Below are 24,574 nucleotides of genomic sequence, written 5' to 3'. Positions count from 1 at the left end.
GAAAGACCTTAGAGAAGTAACTGAATACCCACGTTAGAGACTGTGTGTGTGTGTGTGTGTGTGTGTGTGTGTGTGTGTGTGTGTTTGCTCCATGCCAGGCACAGTGCTGGGTACTAGAAAGATAAGAATGAATAAGCAGAAAATAGGCCTAATGCTTCTCCCATAGGATTTTATACAGAAAGATAAATACTTTGTTGGATGAATGTTATTACGGAGAATTCAAAATGCTAAGAGAACACAAAGAATGAGTACTTGACTCAAATATGTAAGGTCAAAGTTACTTCTAGGTTGAGTCTTTCAGGATGAATCTTGTTAACCAAAAGTGAGTATGACTGAACTTGCTAGAAACATGACTTTTTATTTGCTGCCCACGAATCTCTAAAAGCCATCTCTAAGGCAAAAAAGAAAATGAGAAACAGAAAACCTAGTGATTATTAGAGTGAAATGTATTCATTGTCAAGTATTGTCCCTTATTCTGAAATGATTCGATTCTTTCCTTCGTTCACGTGTTCTTTATTTTATGATATGAAGGATATTATCATTGATTGAGGTTGTTTTGTTTTGAATGGCTTGTCAGTTCATTAAAATTAGATATTGTCATTCATATCCACCTTGATCATTTTTAAGAAAGAGAGAGAGAGGAAGGAAGGAAGGAAGGAAGGAAGGAAGGAAGGTAGGTTGGTTCCCATGTTTTGGCAACTTCTACAACTGGCCTACCTGTTTAAATGACTGTCTGCCTCTTTTGGGATCAAATTCCAAGATCCTTAGTACTATCTATCTCCTGTTACCATCATTGTACAGAAAGCCAACATAACCACAGAGAGCTGGAGGCCAATGCCTTTCCTGGAGGTTGACCTTCTAGGAAACTCAGCAGAGGATGCAAACCTGGAAGACGAATCCTTACTGGGATTAGAAGTTAAGGAAGCAGTAAAGAAAACATTGATGTATAGCACAGCGGAAATATTTCAGTAAAACAAGTCAGATATTGGACTTATCTTTTCAGCTCCTCCAGTTATACCTTCTCTCTGCCTCAAACTGTTCTCCACACTTGAACACTGTTAGGTAGACAGTATTCTATTCACTGTCCTTTTCTGTAAGCCACAGCCGATTCGTTCTTCTCCACCTTTACCCTTCATTTAATCCATCTTCCAGATTCCACCATAAAGTTGTTTGGGTTTGTGTTTTTGGGTTTTTTTAGTGTCATAATTCTGTAAACCTACCAGGGCATGCTTAGAACTTTCAAGACACTTTCTATTCCTTGTAACTGAGAATAAAACCCATTTTCTAATAAGGCCACTGATGACTGCTCCAGCTTCATCTTACGAAGTTCTTCATGTGCTTCCAACTCTGCAACTATTCTGAAACTTGCAGTTTCTCACTCTGTTGGGCTTTGAGGGTTGGTGGAGCTTCTCTTCTTTTCCTCTCACTTATACCCAGTCCAGTAGTTTATTCCTCTTCTAAAGGCCCTGGTGAGGTCTCCCTTGCCTCCTGACTAGGTGCCATTGTTCTGTGTTCCTATCATTTTCACACCCCCCCCATTCCTTCATAACCTATTTTACAATTGAAGTTAAGAATGTTGTTGTTATATGCTGTGGTGTCAACTACAACTCATACCAACCCATTAGACTGTAGCTCTGAACCTTGCCCTATCTTGAGCCAATCTCACTGTCTCTGACTCACCTGCCCCATGGCGACAGTTACCATGTAATCCACCTCATCCATGGTCTTCCCTTCCTTAATATCCAGTAGCCTAGGCCCTTTATCCTATTTCTGACACTTAAAACTGTGATAAGGAGGTCTTTAGAAAAGTGACACCATTTCCATGGCCTTGCTTTCTATAAACTAGGGATGTTTTTGTTGTTATGTAGCATCAAGTTGGAGTCGACTCCTAGCTGAATCTCTGGCAGGTTTTCAGAGTCAGTAAGTCACACAGGAGATTGCCCATCCTTCTCCCATATAGAGCTGGTGGATTTGAACTGTGTTCCTTTAGGTTGGCAGCATACATCCTCACCACTAGGACACCAGAGCTTCCTATAAGTTGGAAATATTAATCTATAACTCTTTGAACTTGTGTAAAGGTTCAAAGAGATAGTTTTGAAAATGTACTTAAACAGTATTAGTGTGTAATATATTCATCCAAATGGTTGTTATTATATTGTGATAACCTATTACTTGTCTTTGTTCATGAGTCTGATAACTTCTTAATAATGAAAATGGTTTCCCTTTCATATTTCTTTTTGCCAAGTCCCTTGCTTAAACTGTGATGGGGATAGAATTTTAATAAATGTCCGCAAATGAAGGAAGGAAAAAAATGACTGGTTTGCAAGGAGCAAGTTTGGAAGGAAGAGCGAAATAAAGGCAGACATGGAGAGAGGGAAGAAAGGAAGTAATTAAGGAATAATTTATCCATTAAATGAATGAAAGTAAGATTAACTTTTTCAATTGACTTTTAATTAGTGCTGTTATATTTTTCTTAGACTCTGTGTCAAACTATTGTACAAAAACTGGGTTGGGTTTTTTTTTTTTTAAAAAAAAAAAACCCCAATCATGCAACAAGTTCAGAATTTAACAAACTAAGTATGTTTCTTGTTTTTCTGTGCTTCCTTTTATAGACACGAAAGGCAGATTTAAGAATTTCTGACTCAGAAACTAAGCAGGAGAATAAAGTCCAGATCATTAGGACCTTTGGGATAAAGTACAAAATCCAGGTTTTCAAACTGGTCACAGCTTGGAGAAAGCTTGTTACTTGAAGAAGGATATGGATGCAATAAACATTCTGAGGGTTATCTCACTTTAATGACTTGCCTTCAGTGGCTTTGATCTTTATATTTGATAATCATTTTCAAATGGTCTAGTGTGTTCTGAAAATGGAGTAGTAGTTCAGGGATCTGTGGGCCTCCTTGGGAATGACAGTCTGCAGTTGGAACTTGGAAGTGGGCCGCATTGTGGAGCTTGCTTTATGGGTTGGAGACACAAGACAACCTCAGTGAAAAAGATTAACACATTGGTCCAGTGATAGGAATCAGGGACTCATTTCTGGAAATGAGACAGAAAGGATGCTGAGAGTTAAATTCAGTGTCCATGAGAAACTGAAAATAGAATTCTGTGTTTTAGGGCCTTTTCACATCCTGGCCACTCCTATTTTGAAATTTTATGTTTTCATTTTGAGATTGAGTGTTTTCATCTCCATTTTACAGATGAGAGAACTGAGATCTAGAGAGAATGAGTCTCTCGTCCAAGGTTACTTGGTAGATGACAGAGTCCAGCCTCTAGCTCTATCCTAATCCATTGCTTTTCTTGTAGCACTATGCTGTCTTTTGCCTTAGCTTGACCAACCTGTCACCAACCTCTGGCCTGGAAATGGCACGCTCCCCTTCGCTAGGGTTCAGCTTAGACAAGCCCTGCCTTAAGTTGATGGTGCTAACATATGGCCAGCATATCCCTATGGCCAATTTGAGTCCATAAAGAACCCAGGAATCATGGCTTTGGCATAACACTTTTCAAAGCTTTCTTACAGTATCACTTTTGCATTCAAGAAGTACATTCAAAGGTGCTTTGCTTTGGGTAGGTCAAGAAATTGAGAGTGGTCACTGCAGTACATGCTGCCCAACTCATTTTCTTTAAGATGAGACAACTAGTGTATTAAAGAATTGGAAAACAAAAATAAAACACAACACAACACACCCCACCAGATGAAAACTTGAATCTTCCTACACTCTTTTCCATGATTTCATTTAAGAGCTGTGTTGTTGTTATTGTTGTTGTTGTTTATTGTGAATGTAGTTCCTTTTTGCTTCTCTCTCAGTAAAACAGGCCCTGACAGCCCTCTCATTCAGATTATTACAGAGTTGTACTATCTCAGGCCAGTACATTTAGGAAATATGTTGTTGGCACTCACCAGCGAGGGAGATGGATAAAGAAAATATTCTAATGACAGTTGAGTTGGAAGAGCTTTGATCTCCCTCCAGAACTATACTCATGACTTTGAAATGCAGTTCTGGCAGAGGGGTAAAGTCGGGGCGCCTTGGCTCTCAGAGCTGGGCCCCCTGAAACAGACATTCCAGGGGACCTGCAGTTTTACAGTGGGATTCAGGTGCTTGGCTTTTGTAGGAAGAAAGGAGACGGTGAAATATCTCTTTTGAAAGGAGGCTTGAGGCAGAAACTTAAAGTAGGAGGAAATGTTCTAATTGAGTCCAGTATTTCCCAAACAGTATTGCTTATTCTAGTATTTGATTTCTTGGCAGAGGCAGACGGGAAGGAGGATTATGGTCAAATATGTTAGGGAAACAGTCATACACTACCTGTTCTACTGTTTTTGCATATTAAAGGCTCTGAATACTATTACAATTTAAAAATGTTTGTATATGTATGTGTATGTCTAATCTTGTTGAACACAGCATGTCTTAAATCCATTTGACTTGAAAACTTAGCATCAGTCGTGGCTTAGAAAACACTGGTCTAGTTCACAAGCTCATTGAACATGTGGGAACTCTGAGCTGCAGAGAAAACAGTGCAGTGGGAAGAGTGGAGGAATTTAAGTAGTGTCGTTTCTGTACTGGGGTGATCAGTGCAGAGGGGAAGGGGACTTGCAGTTCCTCTCATACCTGCCCTTTCACACTATACATCTTTGTGGTATTTAGCTGTATCTGAAAGCCTGTCATCAAGTCGAGCATGACTTATACTCTGAACAACAGATCTGAACCCTGTTGTATTCTGTGTCATCTTCATCAGTTCTGACACACTTGAGCCCATTGCTGCAGTCACTGTGTCATTGCATCTCATTGGGGCTCCTCCTCTCTTGTCACTGACGCTCCACCTTTCAAAGCATGAGGTCTTTTTCTGAGGAATAACCTCTCTCAGCAACGTGCACAAAGTATGAGAGACGATGCTGCATCGTGTTTGCCTCCAAGGAGCAAGAAGGTAGGGTAGCCTTTCCTAATTGGTGCAAAATACAGCTCCACAGGCTAGTGCATAGAGGTTCGGGCTAGTGCATAAGGATTCATTGCCAGCTCTTTCTATCCTTCATACCTTATGTGGCCTTCAGCAAGTCATTTCACATCCTTGAGCTCTGGGCTTCCTCATCGACTGAAGTCATCCTGTTTTGAGATTATGCAATTTAGGAGAGAGATGCTCAGTACCTGTCAATCAGGGATCATTCCCTGCCTTGGAGGGATGTTCTAGGGAACACAGAGATGATAAAGGTTCTCACAGCTCTGTGGAGAGTACAGGTTCTTACATAGTTAAAATAACAGGAAGGAGAGGGGTGATAAGTGTTTGAATCACAAGTAGGGAGGGACACACAGGGAGGCAAATAATCATTTTTAGAGAAATGATAGTGATGATTTTGTTGCTGTTAATGACTATCATTGTAATGGTAATGATGATAGAATAACAATATCCTGTGCTGATCAATGAGGGCTTCTATATGCCAGGCACCAGGCTAGGTCCTTCATCTGGGTCAACTCTAACCTTTCTAATGGTCCTGAGAGATGAAGGTCATCATTTCCATTTTACAGGTGTGGGTAGTTGACAGAAAGTACACAGGATATAATACCTGTAAGCTGGACATTGCAGGGAGTATAATACTTACAAGGTTGAGGTCAAGGAAGAGAGATTGTGAGTCAAAGGAGCTTAAGGAATGGGCATCATTGGGATACCAGATGGATGAGTAAAAGCAGAGGTTTACATATTTAAGAAAACTGGAGAATTTGAATTATTCAATTGATAAAAGAAAGTAGGGGTTGGGTAGTGGAGAAAAGGCTCAGAGCCTGTCCTGAGAGAACCCTGCAGATGGCCAGTTCCAGATCTTTCCCAGTAGAAGAAAATATGGGGTTGAGTTTGGGAGGAGATATCTCTTGTGCCTCGATAGTCTTTGAGTGCATGCTGGGCCTCTCTTTTAATCTTGCCAGTGTCCCTGTAAACTAATAGAATGAGAAGTGAAGCACTTTTCCCATGGACACAAATTTGTACAACTGTGAATTATACTGGAACATAAATGAATAGCCACACAGAATTTGGGCATTGTATTTTTTCCCCTTGCTTATAGTTAAGACTTATAAAGAGACTTGATCAATTTAAAATATAGATTTAGCCCTTCTTTTGCTAGTTGCAAAAGAGAAAAGGCTCATGAAACTGGGCAGACTCTTTGTTTTCTTTCTTTCTTTCACCATTAATTCTCTGGTCTCTAAGGGAATTTCTTATAATTTTGACCTCCTGTGCTAGGGAACTCTGATGGCCTATAGGTAAGGAGCTATTCTGTCAACCCAACGGCACATGATTCAGGTTCACCCTTGCTTCTTGGAAGAAAGATGAGCAGTCTCCTCTGTGCAATTTATAGCCGCTGAAAACCTGCTGGAGGGTCAGCTGTGAGTTGTTTTTGACTGGATGGCACAAAACAGTTCTAGTTTTGCTGTAGACTTAGAACAGAATAGCTGTTCACCTAAAGGATTAAGGAGAGGGAGGAAGAGCCACATGGACTTCTGCCCTCAAAATTTCTCCCCACTGCTAATGTATTTGGCAGACACCTGATTTAGCTATGCCCTGAGGAGAAGACTTCCACTAAAACTTGTAGACGCAGAGTTGTTTTCACCAGGTAAACCCCTCTCCCCAAGAGAGATGGGAAAGAGAAAGGGCAGTAGAACCAGAAGACTGAGAGGCTGACTGGATCCCTTTTGGAAATCAAAAGTTTCCCAAGGTATGCAGGGCGAGGGAAGAAGCACATACAAGCAAGGGAGCCGCTCCAACACCCTCCAACTCTGGGAGGGAATTCCTCTCCCTGACAAGATGGGCTTTTCCAATTACTACTGAATAAACATCAAATTAGCACAGCTCCCCTTTGCCCCTACCCACCAATCTCTTCCTCCAGGGAAGGTTTCACATTCTGAAGGGATGGGGCAGAGAGGTCATTTCTCCAGTGACATGTGTGTTCTCTGCTGAGAGAATGCTTAATGGAAATGGGCAAATCAATTAAAAAAAACAAGTACTGTGAAAGGGCTGGCCCAAGAAAGTTTCTGCTCTTCTGTTTTCATTCTCCTCCCACACATTGTTTCTCTTTTCACTGTGGTCCTGGAGAAGCTTGGAAAGAAGAATGAATTGTAGGAAGAGTTGGACACATCCAAGTTTACATTTGGCCTCGTCACTGATGGCGTGATCTCTGGACCTCGGTTCCTTCATCTGTATGTTGAAAAGAAATACAAGAAATAACTAAACATTGTTAGTCGTGGGTGCAAATGTTTAACATACTTGGCTGCTAAGGGAAAGGGTGAAGGTTTGAGTTCATTCAAGGCACCTCAGAAAAAATGATCTGATAATCTACTAATCAAAAAGCAATCTTGAAAACTCTAAGAAGCTGAAGTCTGCTCTGGCACGGTTATATCCATAAGCTAGGAACAGTTTGATAGTGTCTAGTCTTTTTTTTTATTATTATTATTATTCATTTTAATGAAAGTTTACAGAGACTTAGGGTTTCAAGTAATTCATTGTTGCACTTTTCTCCCTGTGGTGTATAGTCCTAAACACTGATCAAGGATTTTGCTATCTGCAAGTGGTTTTCTCAGCACTTTATGTGTATTATCTGGTGATTTTTAGTTTATTTCAACTCATAGTGACCCTATGTGACAGCATACAAGTGCTCCTGGAGAGCGGTTCTGGGAGACAGTGCATTGACAGGAAGTGGACTGGTCCAGAAGTGTTAAGAATGGTAGAGGTCAAGTGGTGATCAGGATCTCTTCCTGGAGAAGTTACAATAGATTAATTTGGATTTTTTTCGTCAGATGGACAGAATGGGAACAAAGTTCCTGAAGGAAGGACCAACATGAATAGAAGAAAGATGACCCATCATGCTGGGTAGATGAGTTATTTAGCACACTAGGGGAAGGGCAATGGGAGACATTAAGGGAGAGGAGGCTAAAAGAAAAGCTCGACCCTGCAGAGCATTCTGGAGAGTTTGAAGTTGCATATATCATACATAGTAAATCCCATAAGTTATTTCTAAAAAGAAGGAAAAGGGAGCTGTAATTAATGTGTGCTACTAGTCATACAGTGTGAACAGCACCACCATCCCACCCCCAGCCCCTTCCTTTCCATGTTATGTAAGAGACATAATATGAAAAGGGAAATGCCAGCAGCAAGCTGTGAGACCTTAGCAAGATCTGACGGTTCCATAAGCTCGTTTTATCCGGAAAATGAGGACCAATTAGTGGTTCAATGTGAGGTTCATTTCAACCTCATTACATGAGGTTGGCATGAGTTGGGGACCAAAGTGAAGACAGTGACAACAACCTCAGTGGTATTAAGAAGATTGTCATTGCTGTTGTTGCATGTTGTTAAGTCCATTCTGACTCATAGGAACTCCATAGAACAAAGTAGAGCTGTCTCATAGGGTTTTCTTGACTGTAATCTTTATGGGAACAGATCACCAAGTCTTTCTTTCTCCCATAAAACCATTAGGTAGACTTGAACTTTCAACCTTTTGGTTTGCAGCCAAATGCTTAAACCTTTGCAATACCTCAGAAAGGTTAGAAAAGATAATACATGTAAAGTCTTGAGTACAAAGACCCAACAAACATTAGATATAATTGTTTACATAAACTTCATCTCATCTACTGGATCAAGCTGCCTACTTGGTTGTTTATGTTTTCTCTTTTATTTATTGACTCATTTCCCTCCCTACTCCAGAATCATACATAGCTCCTCACATAGGTCCCTACCATACAATGGCAGTGCAGAATGTGAACTTCAAGGACAAGAAGGCAGCAAGTGCCTCCCTCTGTTTAGAAAATGAGTCAGAATAATAAACTTTGGCTGATGAAGAGCAGGAGTTATTCCGTCTTATGTAGAGTTTCTGTTCTGACTGGAGGGTCCTAACTGCACAAGGCAGAAGTTCATGTTCATTGAGCACCTAGGTTATGCTACAGTACTTACACAAACCATTTCTTACTTTCTCCAAACTACACTGGTTTCCTGTAGTTAAGAGTTTATGATCGTAGCACTGGGAAGGAATTCACTTTGCAGATATGTTAGTGTAGTATGGTAGCTACCTCAAATAACAATATCCCCTCTAGTCTGTTTCACAGATAAACGAAAAGAGGCTTACAGAGTGCAGCATCGTTGATGGAGGCAGCTCGATACCCAGTGAAAAGAGCATAGGCCTCCAAACTAGATATCAGTAACTTTGAGTCAGCTATGCAGGTTGGTTTGTTGTTATTGTTGTTGTTTAGCTAGCCGTTTTGTGAAACCTGTTTAATAGCACTGGATCATGCTAGTCCTCTTGAAAAATGTAGCACTAATACCTTCTTACAAGATTGATCTGGTGATGCTAAGCATTCTACTGGTGCAGCTCTTCTATTTGGCAAGTACATAGGCCAAAGTCTGTAGTGCATGAGGGAAAGACGGGGAAAACCAAGATGAAGATGCACATTTTTCTCTTCTTCCATCTGTGCACTTGATCTGTACCCTCATTTTTGTCCTCCAAAAATAAAGCAGATTCTTTAGGTGTACAGATCTGGTGGTAGATAAGGCTAGGTTCAGAACTTGATTCTTGGCAAGTCAAACTTGCAGGGACTTAATTAACTTAGATGTGAAATGGAATTATCCTAGATAGCTTGTAATAACACAGGGTGATGTTTCCTGCTTGTTACTGAGGATATCTTACTTTTTTGGGGGTACACCTGTTATCTGAACAGTAGATTTTTAGAAAGTAATAACAGATAAGACTCCTTTTCTATTTCAGAGCCTACTTGGATGTTAATGAACTGAAGAATATTCTTAGGTTGGATGGATCAACACACCTCAATATCTTCTTTGCAAATTCCTCTGAAGAAGAGTTGGCAGGAGTAGCCACTTGGCCGTGGGACAAGGAGGCCCTAATGCACTTAGGTAAGCCTTAGAGACATCTTCAGGGGCAAACTGCGGTGGTGCAGTATGAGTTTCATAGATGATAGTGATAGTGATAACGAAGGCACTCGTGGTAGTGGTAATGGTGAGCAACTGATTTATTTAATCATGTTATAGTTTACAAAGCTCCTTAACATTTATCTCAAGTTCCAGTTGGCTTTTTGTCTATTGAAATCTTTCTCTTTATACTCCTGCCTTCTGATTTTTAAAAATATCTTTTCAGTCTTGTAATCGTATTGTGCATGGCCAGTCTGAAAGGCACCAAGAAAAGGCACCAGAGAGGCAAGGGAAGTGACTGAATAAGAATTCTTTATTCTTCCATGTTCCACCCACCAACAACACCAGGGATGACTCTTATATTCAAATTATGCATATCTGTAAACAAGATGTATGCTTGTACAAAACAGAAAAAACTTGGAACCTACTCTTAGCTGACCCTCCAGCAGATTTTCAGAAGCTGTAAATAGCGTATGAAGAATTGCTTGTCTTTTCTCCAGTGGAAGAACTGGTATATTCGAACCACACACCTTTGGGTTGACAGCACAACTCCCCACCCACTAGGCTACTAGAGTTTCCTATGTTTATATAACCCAGTCACTAATAGAAATAGCGGTGGTTTCTGAATGAGACTCTGCCACCAAGCTGTGATGCATAGCGATTCTGTGTACACAGCTCTGAAGCTTGCCTGTCCTGAAACAGTTTCACTGATTCCGAAATACCTATCCCCATTGCCTTAGTTACTGTATCAATCTATCTCATCTAGGGTCTTCCTCTTCTGCTCTATCCTCCATCCTTCTGAGAATGATATCCTTGAAGGACCAGTATCTCCTGGTCATGTGCCCAAAATATATGAGGTGGAGCTTCAAATTCCTAGCCTCCAGGGAGAAACTAGATTATTACTAAGGATGACAGAAAAATCTATTCCTTCGATTTGTGGTGCTGGAGAAGAGTAGTGAACATACCAAACATTGTAGTTCTTGAATTTTTATTTTTTCAATTATCTCTTCCAGTAAAACCCTATATGTAAATGTATATTTTGGGAGGGATCTTGCATTTTTTTAAATTATAGCATAGATGCATTTTATGTTATTTTTCATTTAATATCATACTGTCTACACTTTTCCATATTGCTACAATCTTCACAATTACTTCCCATCTCATTTTTTTATTTATAACTATAGAAAACATACCTGTGGATTATTCCCATGTCTCCAAAGATGAGATTTTAAACATATTTTTTTATTATGGTTTTAACAAAGGTTTACAGAAAAGGTGAGTTTTATTCATTCATTCTTGCACATTTCCCTTCCTCCCCCCTAATCTCCCCTCCCCCAGCCCACTTTGCAATGCACCTTTTGTATCAGATCATTGTCACACATATAATAGTTGTCATCGTCGTTCTGTACCTTCAAGTCGCCTACGACGCATAGTGACCCTGTGTACAACAGCCCTAAATTATAATTCCTTTCAGGCAGTCCTTCACCTCATCTGTTCCAATGCAGTACTCATTATCTATCCTCTCTTTGCCTGTTCTCCTCTTCACCCCGTATGTCAATTCTATTATATAACATTGGTGTTATGCAGTATTTGTCCTTCAGTGATATTCTACTCAGCGTAAGGTCCTCCAGGCTCACCCATGCTGTGTAGTGTTTTACAATTGTTTTTCAATGCTGTGTAATATTCCATTGTGTGAATGTACTACTGTTTTACTATCCATTTGTTTATTGATGGGCACTTGGGTTGCTTCCATCTGTTTGCTTCTGTAAATAACACAGCTGTAAATATGGGTGTGCATACATCTGTTTTAGTCACAGCTCTGGTTTCTTTAGGATATGTACCCATGCAGAATTGAACCTGACTTATTTTTTTTCAGATGACACTCATTTTCCAGATTGGTTTTTGGTTTATTGGTTTTTTTTCAAATGAAACCAATTATGTATGTGTCTGCATGCAAATATGTTATTGTGCGATAGCCACCAAATCAAACACCCATTGCCATTTAGTCCAGCTCATACCAACCTGCCACCAGGTTTCCAAGGGTATAGGTCTTCTAGGAGGAGACTGCCATATTTCTTCGACTAAGAGACTGGCAGGTTTGAACTCCCGATCTTTTGCTGGACAGATGGACACATTGAGCAGTGTGCCACCAGGGATCATTGTTAGAGTAAACAGGGATATATATGAAGAGAAATTTGTAGTGGTTCTCAACTTGGGGGATTTTCCTCCCTAGGAGACAGTTGGCAATGTCTGGAGACATTTTCATTGCTACAAAAGGGAGCATACTACTGGCATCTAGTGGGTAGAAGCCAGAAGTTCCACAGTGCCCAGGACAGCCCCCTACAAAAAAAGGATTATCTAATCTAAAATGTTAAAAAATGCTCTCATTGAGAAATCATGGCATAGATTGTGGCTGGATAATGGATAGATAAGCAGAAGAGGCAATATAACTTATGCAAGCTTAAAGATGATTACCTTATACCACGTGTGTATTATGATGTGTGAGAATTACACAGGGCTAAGAGATCTGTTGTTCTTAGCTGTGACTTGATTTAGCAGGACGATCTCACAGCCAAATCTCTTTCTTTTCTGAAGTCTCAAGTGCCCCAGAGTTTAAATAAGCAAATTAGAATAGATGGCCTCCAAGGATTCTTCATAGTTCTGAAATTCTTCCTACTTCTGGAGGCATTTTTGGTTGTTACAACCAGGGAAATGCTACTGGTGTCTAGTGGGTAGAAGCCAGAAATTCTTCAGTGCACAGAACAGCCTCTGTGCATGGGGGAAAAACAAAGGAGAGCGCCATCTTCAGAGTTTTAGAAGGGTTGAACAACAAGCTTTTCAACTCACAGAAAAATACTCTGGTAATTCCATGAATTTCAGAGACTGGCACAGAACCAGGAATATGGAAAGCTATAAATCCATATCATGTTATAGTATTTCAGAATGATGTCAGTCACATATTATTTCACCTTATTTAAGAGAAGCAATGAAATAGTATTTGGGCCCAGTGCTGTAGTTCTGTGGGAAGTGGTGAGTGGGGAGGTGATGAGGTAAAGTGAACAAGGCCAGCGTGGAGATTAAATCTGTAATCCTACCATAATTTCTGGAAATACCTGTGGGGTCCCACACTCTTATTACCTCAGAGTGAAAGCTTTAATGAGAGCCAAAGAATCATCAGTGCTATCATTGATGCTTATTTTGGAGCCTACGAGAGGTTTGGAAATACTTTCAAGTACTTTAATTTTGATTCTTCCTAACCTTTTGGAGTACCTAGGACAGAGTTTCCTAATATTTCAGGGTATCTTTATTTGAAGGGTGAGAAAACTGATACCAGAGTGACTTACTCAAGGTCTAAAACTAGTATTTAGTTGGTATCAAACCTATATAGTCAGAAGGTTATTCGCTTCAGAGCCTTGGCAATATCAACTTTACGTAAAGAAATGGAAATACAAAGAGTTGAGGTGACTTTCTCATATACTTTGGGCATGTTATCAAGAGAAGCTTTAGGCCTTTTGTTCATAGGTCACTATGAGTCATGATTGACTTGAAGGCAATCAGCAACAACAAAGTAATAATCAATCTCAATCTTTGTTTCTTATCTATCCAGTAAAAATCAACCTGTTGAATGAATGAATAAAGCCTTCTCTCCTTGCCACTCAAGACAAGTTAAATCTTTCACTTGAATTGACCTGGCTTGATATTGCCAATATACAGTGAGACAGCCTTCAAGCTTTCCCTTGAATGTGTATTGATTAGAAGTACTTCAGATAAAAACTGTGCTTGAGATAGAGGAAATGACCTCATTCTCTAGAAATACTTAGCTTCCTTTTGGTCTGTTTTGATTCCACTAGAACAAAGTTAAGTCTGCTGTGTAATATTTAATATCCTAACAATCTAGCTATTATAGTAGCTATTCTGTGCATATATGCTGAGCTGAATTTCTGACATTCTACAGTAGAAAGATCCCAAATTTGGGGATCACACTATCCTACACTTCAATCCAGTTCTGTGAACGTACTAGTTAGGTATCCTTGGAAGAGCCATTTCAGCTTTTAGTCTTCATGCTCTGTATCGGCTAAAGTATTAGATAATTGCTAAATGGAAACATTTGCGGTTCAAACCTACCTACCAGCTCCTTTTTGGGAGAAAGACCTAGCAATCTGTGTCCATAAAAACTTAGAGCTTTGGGGATACAGCTTTAGCGGGACAGCAACACTCAGTCCTCCAGAGTCCTGTAAGTCAGAATCTAATGGACAGTGATGGGTTGAGCTTGGATTTGTGGCTGTATCAGGACAAGGAGGGTAATAATACCCATTAAAAACAGACTAAAAACGGCTTGAGCTTTTATTGAGCTCCTCCTTTCCACCCACTCCACTTTGAATAGCAGCCTAACTCAGGTTCTGGGGTCCATGGGTGCATCACTTCTTACTTTATTTTTTCTTTAAATGGGAAACTCTACCTTCCTATTCAGTCAATTTCAGCCCAGGAGATACATGGATTCTCTGATCATTGTTTCCCTAAAACCTTAGTAACTACCTTCAAAGGGCAGATTTCCAACATTTTTTTTTACTGGGCAGTGTCAAGTCAGTTCTTGTTGTTAATAGTTGTTATTCAGTTGATACTGACTTAGCGCAGCCCCATGTGTTACACAGTAAAATCCTCCACGGAGGCTTCTTGGCTATGTTCATTGCAGAAGCACTTGCCAAGCCTTTCTTTCATTTTATCATTGGATGTAAATAAATTTCATATCTTAACATTTCCAATTCTCCTCCTTATCTTAGTGCGTGCATTATTTTTATCATGCTCCTTTTCTCTCTCTTGCCCACAAAAGAACATATAAGTAATAATTTCAAAGTAAAATAAGCATTACACTATAGTCCATATCCTAGGATATGAATTATCGTGCAACACCAGAGCTCAGTGTTGAAAAGCATGGCTGCCCTAATAATGTTAACTGGCAGAGGGCTCTATGGAAACTAGTTCTGTGCAGCTGCTCTGTGCCAGCCACATTTCTGTGTACTGAGTCCTTAGAAAAGTTCAAGATAATAAAAGCTTTTAACAACTCCATGATATAGCTGAGGACACGGAGGCTCAGAGATGCAAAGTCAGTTTTCTAAGAGCACACGGCTAGTGGGAAGCAGAACCAGGGTTTCCGTCAGATCAGACTGACTCCAGCTGGGCTCCAGGCTGACACCTCTCCACCTTGAGGGATGTTGATCCTCTGCAGTAGCACCAGTCAAGCCCACTTTAGTGGAACCCCATTTTTTTATCCCCTTTCCCTGCTATCAGACCATGATCTCTTAGATTTTTCCAGGGGTGAGAAGAGGGTAATGTTTCCTTTTATGATTGGCAGAGGATAATTGAGAGAGATTTCCTGTCTCAAATTCTCTTCCTCCCTGCCTCTGCCTGCCCCGCTCTCATTCTAACACCCATTTTCACTCTCTGTACTTCTTTATTTTTGTGCTAGAAAACTTGAAGTCGTTTTGAATTAATAGACTTTGTGAACTCTAGGACTGAGCACACTCCTCACTGTCTTAGCAGGTCGGAGATAAACCTCCTCAACTCATACTCCAGCATGGTCAGTTTAAATCATCAAGGCCTCGCTAACCTGGCATTCTTCTACAAAGTGCTTCTCTGTGCTTAAAATCACTGCTTGCAAGGCTGTTCATACAAAGTTGATTATGTATGCTGCAGCCTGGCTTGCTGAAGGCAAGAAGGACTTGAAGCACTTCTTGCAGAAGATCAAACACTGCAGCCTTCTTCAAAATGGATTGGATTTCAATGTCAGGAAAACAAAAATTCTTATCACTGGACCAATAGGCAGCATCATGGTGGACGGAGAAAAGATTGAAACTTTCAGCAACTTCATCTCACTTGGATCCACCATCAGCACACTTGGTACCAGCAGTCAGGAGATCAGAAGACATTTTACATTGAGAAAGTCTGCCATCAGGGACCTCGCCAAATTATCAAGGAACAATGAATGATGTCACTTTTAGGACTAAAGTGCTCCTGATTCAGGCCATGGTCTTTTCACTCACTTGCTGTGCTGCTGACAGCTGGATAATGCATAAGGGTGACAAAAGAATTGATGCCTTTGAACTATTTTGTTGGAGAAGAAGACTGAATATCCCATAAGCTGCCAAAACAAACAAACAAATATGCCTTGGAGAAGTTGCAGCCAGACTGCTTCTTGGAGGCAAAGATGATAAAGCTTCATCTTCCATACTTTGAACATGTTACTAGGAGAGGCTAGTCCTTGGAGAGGGACATCATGTTTGGAAAGGTGGAGAGATAGCAAAAGAGTGGAAGACCCCAACCAGGTGGATTGATATAGTGATTGCAGCGATGGGCTCGGGTGTGTCAGATATTGTGAGGGTGGCACAGGATAAGACAGAGCTCAGATCTGTTGTTCATAGGGTCACTATGAGCCATACTAGACTTGTCAGCACCTAACAAAAACAACAATTATATATGAGTTTTAAAGATTAAGACATACTCTATTTGCTAGCTTTTCTTTCATCTCTTCATTGCCTAAAACAGAGAACAAATACTATTCATTGAGATGTTTTCTTCTGTATTATCTAAGCCATGAACAGTCTTCAAGGACCTGTGGTGTACAACACTGCTTCCTACACTGCAGTGTGAGGATGGACATTATTAAAATACAGATTCTGAATCTGTGGATCTGGAATGAGGCCTGATATTCTGCATTTAGGAACCACACTTGAAGTAGCAGGCGTTAGGTCTTTGCACTGGATGTAAGGCCAAGGACTCAAGGAAGGGACCAGAGAACAAGGAAGCAAACTTAAAGCAGCTTTATTAAGGGAGCTCCTGGGCGAGGTTCCTTGGTCTCAAAAATAGAGAACAAGGAAGTCACGCTTAGGGCTTCCTTGAGAAGGTTTTTATAATAGGGTCTTCAGGGAGGAAAGAGAGGGACAGCCCATTGTGGTTTATGGTTCAGCCAGGTGGGCGAGGCCATTCACTCCTTTTGTTGCTGTGTCTTATTCTTTGAATTCATTATTCTCCCCCTTGGTCCGGGACTAACAGCAAGTGGTTATACAGTTAGTAAAGCTCTTTGTAGGTGTAAAGTCTGTCAGGTGCTTAGTTACATGTGACTTGTGTGGTGTTGTTGTTGTTGTGCTCTGTCAAGTTGGAAGTGACCCATAACTGACCCTCCGGTGGGCTTTCAGGGGCAGTTAATTGCACAGGAGGAGATTACTCATCCTTCTCCTGAGGAACTGCTTGCAGATTCAAATAGCGAGCATTTGGGGTTGCAGAGCAGCTTGTTCCCACTCAGCCAAGAGAGCTCCCTGTGATTAGACACCAGAAAACCTCACTAGATGAATCAGCATTGAGCAAACATTCAATATGCTTAATAAGATGCATATTGGAGACCCTGTGATAGGCATTGTAGCTGTGTAGTACAAATTGCTCCGTACACAGCAGCTAACTGAAAAGTTGATGCTTTAACTCACCCCAGTATTTTCTCAGAAGAAAGGACTAAGGATCTACCCCCCCCCAAAAAAAACACACTAATTAAAAACCTAGTGGAGTAACGTTCTCTTCTATCATAAATGGTTTCATCCTGAGATCCCTGGCTCAATGTCCACTGGTCTTCTAGTTGTATGTGTGTGTTCATCTGTGTTTGTATTTACGTGTGTGTGTGTGATTCATAGTAAAATTTGGGCTGATAATCTTAGCTTTAGAATCAAGGATCTTGGATTCCCATTCAAACTCTACACTTACTTTCTGATTGTGGGCCATTACTTCACCCTGCTGAGAACCAGAGCTTCCCATTACATTGTGAGATTGATAAGATTATGTGCATGAGATACTTAGAACCTGGCCAACATATGTGGCCACTATTTTCAGTGTTAAAATAGTGAACACAATATGGTGCTTGCCTTTTTAGGGATTCCCTGTCATAGATTATCAGCTGTTATTTCATATTTGAAGAATATAATTTAGAGATGGTAGTTGACTTGTCTGGTGTCTAATATGTCTAAATGTCTAATATGTCTAACATGTCTAATACAAGAGTGTACTGAATATCAGTGAAATAGGATATGTCTTCTTTTCTGAAACAGGAATTTGAATAGAAAAGCTTACCATCTCAGTAGTGAAAGTTTCTGAGTTCTAATCATATATCTCCTTGTAAGAAGTTTGAGTCATCTTGAATAAGTCACCTTAGCTTGAAAAGCGTCCATTTTTGCCTGACAAGTGAAAGGATTGTTGAGACTCCTGATTCACATCACAAGTCACAGTAGCAATGGAATGATAATGTGAAAAGTCACAAGGTGATTGTTTAGGGAAGCACCCCTTAAAATGAATGCTTAATTGATTTAGGAATTCTTGCACCAGGAAGCAGGGTATTCAACTTGTCATATCTTTTGATTTTCCCCTTGCAGGTGGCATTGTCTTGAACCCATCTTTCTATGGCATTCCTGGGCACACCCACACCATGATCCACGAGATCGGACACAGTCTGGGCCTTTACCACATCTTCCGAGGCATCTCAGAAATTCAGTCCTGCAGTGACCCCTGCATGGAGACAGAGCCCTCCTTTGAGACCGGAGACCTCTGTCGTGACACTAACCCAGCTCCGAAACACAAGTTCTGCGGGGACCCTGGGCCAGGGAATGACACCTGTGGATTTCATAGCTTCTTCAACACTCCTTACAACAACTTCATGAGCTATGCAGGTAAGGCTTCATTCTGCAGAATTTTTGCTGTTGAGTGATGGTAGGCAGATGGCTCAGGATGACATTATAAAGTGGAAGGGCTGGGTGTCAGCTATAAGCCCCAGTTCTGGTTCTGGGATCTAGTGCAAAAACAGATCTGAGCTAGTTGCTTGACTTCTTAAGATGTAGATTTTTCCATTCCAAACAATTAGGGTAATGTTCCTTCCATGAACCCCTAAGACATTAAAAAAAGATTTGCATATGGTAATTCTTCAGAAAGGCACAGTTTAAGAAGTTGGAAGCTGATTTGAACCAAAAGTCAAGAAACTCAGTTGAAAGACCTAGCTCCGCCTCTTTGTCATGTAATATGTTTAGATCTATCACCTGATATATTTAGTCTGACTTTTCTCAAGAAATTCTGTGGAATTTATTGCCAACATTCCTTCTAATTTCTCTCTCTCTCTCTCTGTGTGTGTGTAAAACTTTTTTATATATAAAAAATATTAACTTTTTTAGTTGGTAGTTGATGACTTTTCTGTTAACCCAAATAATCCTTGGATAATTATAAAAGTCTCATACCTTCTTTTGATTTTGCAGATACACAATTAGTAAGTGAAATATCATATGCATTCCATAACTACCTATATCATTTCAGAGCCATTTTATACCATCAGTGACTATGTCAAGGCTCATGTATGGGTTTCAAGGATGCCCTGTGCTTCCCTTTAACGTGTTATACGTCAATATTTCTTCTAGACTTTATAGATAACACTTCTGAAAATTAGAAAAAAAAAGACCCTTTTATTCTGGGTAGTCACGGTTCTCATGACTAATCTCTTCATCCAAGCATCAGTGTATCCTTGTAGACCACATCTTCACCATTATATATGGTAGCCCAGCATCAAATTCTAATACAATATCTAATTTAGCTGTCTCTTTCTCCCACTAGGAAAACGAATTCTATAAAGACAGATTGCACTTTGGTTAGACATTCCTAGCCCCTTGCAGGGCCTCATATCTTTTTAGAGAAGAAGAGAGAAAGGAAAAAAAAAATAAGTTTTACTACAATTCATGTCAAATAATTTCTTATCAACTTGTACATAACAATTTATTTTTCATAAGCACTTTGCTTCTTGCCATTTCATATAATTCTCAAAAAAGCTTATAGGGTAAGAATTATTCCCATTTCACATAAACTGAATCTCAAGTCATATATCTAATAAAGGGCCCACTGAACTGAAACTTAAGGTCCGTGACTCTAAGTAATCTTATCCCTTCTACTTTTGTGTCACCCTTGATAATACGCCTGATTGATAGTTGAGTGAACAATAGTGTAACCTCAGTGATTTTCAAACCATGGTCCACAGAAATACCTTATGGTTGGCTGTGTGATTTTGGCCCTTGGGCCCCTAACCCTGAGTGAATCAGGAAGTCTCCTTTCAACTGCCCAACATTTTTGTTCCATTTTTTACTGCAGATGTCATTTGTAGAGAGGATTTCACTCCCAAAACCCAGGGGACCCGATGATTGCTAATGGGCCTTCTTGCCTTCTCATTTGGGCTGGTGACTTCTGAGGGCCTCTGTAGTCTAAGAGACAAACAGTCCAAACCTGTAGTCTCTGGAAGAGCCTATACCCTACCATCTCTGGCACCACAAAGAGGTGTTAAGTTTAGATCTAAAAAAAAACAAAACCCAAAAACAAACCCAATAGCCCAATAGACAACAAAAAAAAAGCAAAACAGGGTTCTGGGTATTTCTTCAAAAGCATATTCCCACTGGGCTTCCATTTCCCAGCCAGCAGACATCTCCCATCCGGTGCCCCGGCCTCTCTCGCACAGCGTGCTTACATTCCATTTCCGTAGCACCTTTCCTTGGCCAGCTCAACACACATGGAAAATAAACAATAACATGAGTTTGGAAGTTTGCCGGCCTCTTAGCAGCCTAGGAGCTGCCACTAGCTACTAGACCCCCATAAATGGAATCTTTTTTTTTTGTTCCACTTTGTGCAGATCTAAAGGGTGATTGATTTACTGTTGTTTTTTTAAAGGAACCCCTCAGCTCAGTGACCCATTAACAGCAGAACTAATTCACTGAGCTACGATAACAAACTTACACCCGCAAAAGCATATTCAAGGCAACCACGAGCTTTGAAATGTTTGTTTTCCTTAGGATCTCTGATAGATGAGGTGACAAAAGCAGCTGGATGAAATTCAAAATGCAGAACAGGATCAGGTTCTCAGGCTGTGAAGGGAGGGATACAGAGGGGCTCCCGCAGTCAAGGTGAGAGGGTAGGGACAACACCCTCGACCTTCCTCCAGTCCTTTCTCCTTCAGGGGTGCTTTCTTTCTAGTTGGACTGGTCATTAGTCAAGAATAGCACAGCTTGGTCCAATAGAACTTCCTGCAACAGTGGGCATATTCTGTACCTGCATGGATCAGTGTGGTGGTCACCTGTCACATGCAGCAATTGAGGTCTTCAAATATGGCTATTGCAACTGAATTTTAGGTTTCAAAGAATTTTAATTCACTTATGTTTAAGTAGCCCGAATGGCATGGTGGCTACCATATTGGACAGCAAAAATATATAATCTTTATCAAGAGCCTGTAATATCCTCACATTTATCTCACTGGATTAGCAAAATAACCTGGTGGATCAAACCTGAATGCCAAATAACTTGCCTTCAAGTTGATCCTAACTTCTGGTGATCTCAGGTGTGTCTGAGTAGAATTGTGTTCTCTAACGTTTTCGAGGACTGATTTGTTTCAAAAGTAAGTACCTATGTCTTTCATAGAACCTCTGAGTAGCTTCAAATGAGCTCCCTGTGTTTTATGATCCAGCAAATCCAACCCAGTGATTGACTGCTACTATTATCACATACATTTGATAGATGCAAGAAAGAAGACTTAGCGGAAATAATTTGTCTAGGATTTCTGAGATCTGATGAAGATGAGATGCAAACCCAAGATTTTCTTCTTTCAGATAACCTATAATTATCTGCCCATGTACTGAGACCAAGCAGAAGTGATCCAGGTCATCGCCTGGGAGCAAGGTTAGGCTAACAGGCCAGGCAGACTACCAGCAGAGTGTCGTCGGGCTCATCTGTTGTCTATAAACTTTCTTTGCCAGTTAGAAGGGCACGAGCCCTGACTCTATTTCTTGGAGATCATAGGACAAAGGAGTCTGGGCAAGAGGACTTCTCAGTCAGGCACTTCTTTAGCTCATGAAAGCATATTTCGTTAATATCTTTCTATGAATTGCAACTTTTTCATATATACATTTACTTTGATGCATCAATTCCGCCTCCAAAGAATATGTCTTAAGGGGATTACCCAGTTGAAGTGTTTAAAGACTTAGCTTTAAGAATGTTCATAGCCATATTCACTCTCCAAATATCTTTTATGTATTTACTGTGTGCCAGGCATAGAGGAGAAATGCTTACATATATGAAAAATTAGAAAGTGCTTACATGCCTAATAGTAATGGATTGCTGAAATAAATCATGGAGCATCGGTGTGATAAAATACTACGTATCCAATAAAGATGAGGAGAAGCCAAGCAATAGAGTGATTCAGAGCATTTCCTTTGGAGTGAAAGGATCAAATACAAATCTACCATGTCTAGGTTTTTCTTTTTTACCCTAGACAAGTTACTTAGTTAATACCATGGAGGAAAATCATACTTAGATTGTGTATTAATAGGTATAATCATAGCGGCAAACCTCTTATCATTGGCCTTGGTACTTGGTACAATTCAGAGCTGAACAAAATGTTAACAAGTAGAATTGTTTGTTAATTATTTAATATAAAAGGAAAAAAGCCATAAATTCTGGTACATGGAATAAGACCTGTATGTTGTTATTGTTAAGTGCTGTCGAGTCACAGGCATCTCATAGCGACCCTATGAATGAACGGCCTGAACACTGTTCGTACATAGAGTTTCCGAAGGCAAGCCATTTTGAAAGTGGATGCCACTCCTGCTTCCAGAAGACCTGTATAGATACAGGAAATATGTGTGTGTGTGTGTGTGTGTGTGTGTGTGTGTGTGTGTGTGTGTGTGTGTGTAATGAGTTATAGAAATCTACTGTGCATATTAGAGAGTCACCAACCACTTTTGGCTTGGTAGCATCACTTTCTTCCCACTAGGCCACCTGACCTCTCTTTATGCTCGTGGTGGTGTTGTTAGGTGCTTGTCTTTAATTGTTTTTGGTGAAACATTCTTCTAGGTCGTATAACCCTGGTGTGTCCACTTGCTGTACAGAGGTAACTTATGGTTGCTGTGAAGTTGAAGACTGTGACACTGATGTGTCAAATGCCAGAATGGTTATCCATGGTGGACAGTGTTTGATAGAGCTCCCCACTTAAAATAAGCTTGGAAGCAGGAGTGGCATCTACTTCCAAAATAGCTTGCCTCTGAAAACCCTATGAACTTGGAGAAAGGACAAAAGTTATACAAGTATCCAGGTCTTTCTCTCATAGCATTGCTCTGTGTTGCCTACGACTCGACGGTACTTAACAACAACTCTGTGTGTGTGTGTGTGTATGTGTGTGTGTAATATAATTATATTATTTTTAGGTAATGTGTTTAGGGTGACATTTTTATTTCTTTGTGATTATTATTGGCATACTCTGAATGTTCTGTAATGACTGTCAGTAACTCTCATGACCATTTATCACCATCATTTTGAACACAATGAGAAGAAGAGGACTTGTAGGAAGGGAAGCTAATTTATCCACGTACTACACTTGGGCTAGCTTGCTTAAGATGTTTTCCTAATCCTTGTGAGGTAGGCAACTACAGCATCATTATTTCCTATCTTAGAATATATTAAAATGTGGCTCACAAGAGTAAACATTTTGCCACTATCCTTCAGGGAGTTGAGGTACCAGATCTACCCCTTGGCCCATGCTCAGATGGAAGTTTATTCTTAAGAACAAGGCGTAGTGAAGCCAGGACACTTCATCAACACCATGGGGACCTAAGCAGGCTCCTGGAGTGCTAAAGTCCATTCTGATTAGAAACAGGAGGGTGACAGAAGATGAGGTGCCTGACCCCAGCTGCCGATGTAAGGAGGGGAGGCATGTGGGGGCAGGAAGCCAAGAGCGCTGATTGTAGACATTAGCTAATAGACTCAGAGCATTTGTGATAACCCTTTGGAACCTCACCAGCATTCCAATGGCAGCTAAATCTCTAAATTATGTGCCATGGAACAGACCTTCCCCTGACTTAAATTTCAATGTTCTGATCCATCCCCCACTTTTCCTTATGGAGAAGGAAACTTCCCTTACCAGTTTTTCTGACTCTTTCATTCTGATAAACATGGAAATGGTTTATTATTATGTTAGAAAAGGGGGGGAAAGTTCTTTAATGGGGGTGGGGAAGAAACAAATCCGAATTATCAAGCGGAAAAACAACAACTGCTTTTCTTATTCAACATTTGTGCTGATGGGTTTGTTGAATGGATTCCTCGCAACACATTTTTAGGGTAAGGTTGACTGAAATGTCCTAATGTACAGATGTGGGAGTGAGCTCTGGTAGCCTAGTGGTAAAGAGTTAGACGTCAAGAAGGCACATGGTTCAAATCCACTGGTTGCTCTGTGGGAGGGAAATGGGCAGTCCCTCCAGGGAAATTTACTTCTTCTGAAAACCTGCTGGAGGGTTTTTTAATAACAGTATCAAGAAAATCGTCCATGAAGAATGCAAAAGATCATTACAGAAGCTGAAGAAGAAGAAACGACCAAGATGATGTCAGATGAGACTCTGAGTATTGCATTAGAGTGCTGAGAAGCCAAAGCAAAAGGAAGAAATCAAGAAATTAAAGAGCTGAACAGAAAATTTCAAAAGGCAGCTCAGGATGACAAAGCAAGATACTATAATGAAATGTGCAGAGAGCTGGAGTCAGAAAATCAAAAGGGCTGAACTCACTCAGTGTTTCTTAAGCTGAAGGAGTTGAAAATACTTAGATAGTTTGGGTAGAATGTTAAATGATCCAGGAAGTATCA

The 24,574-nt window shown here is 40.3% G+C and overlaps 1 protein-coding gene across 1 annotated transcript in view; it reads left to right on the top strand.

Moving 5' to 3' along the window:
• Positions 1-24,574, top strand: part of PAPPA (pregnancy-associated plasma protein A, pappalysin 1) — a 305,562-nt gene that overhangs the window by 65,928 nt on the left and 215,060 nt on the right. Inside the window, exons 4-5 of the mRNA XM_006890754.1 lie at positions 9,731-9,876; positions 18,303-18,596. Coding sequence (XP_006890816.1) covers positions 9,731-9,876; positions 18,303-18,596 — 440 coding nt within the window. The remainder of the gene's footprint in view (positions 1-9,730; positions 9,877-18,302; positions 18,597-24,574) is intronic.

This window comes from Elephantulus edwardii, unplaced genomic scaffold (genome assembly GCF_000299155.1).
Source record: "Elephantulus edwardii isolate Elephantulus edwardi_28Jun2011 unplaced genomic scaffold, EleEdw1.0 scaffold00092, whole genome shotgun sequence".
Classification (NCBI taxonomy): domain Eukaryota; kingdom Metazoa; phylum Chordata; class Mammalia; order Macroscelidea; family Macroscelididae; genus Elephantulus; species Elephantulus edwardii.
This window is presented reverse-complemented; position numbering and strand designations above follow the sequence as displayed.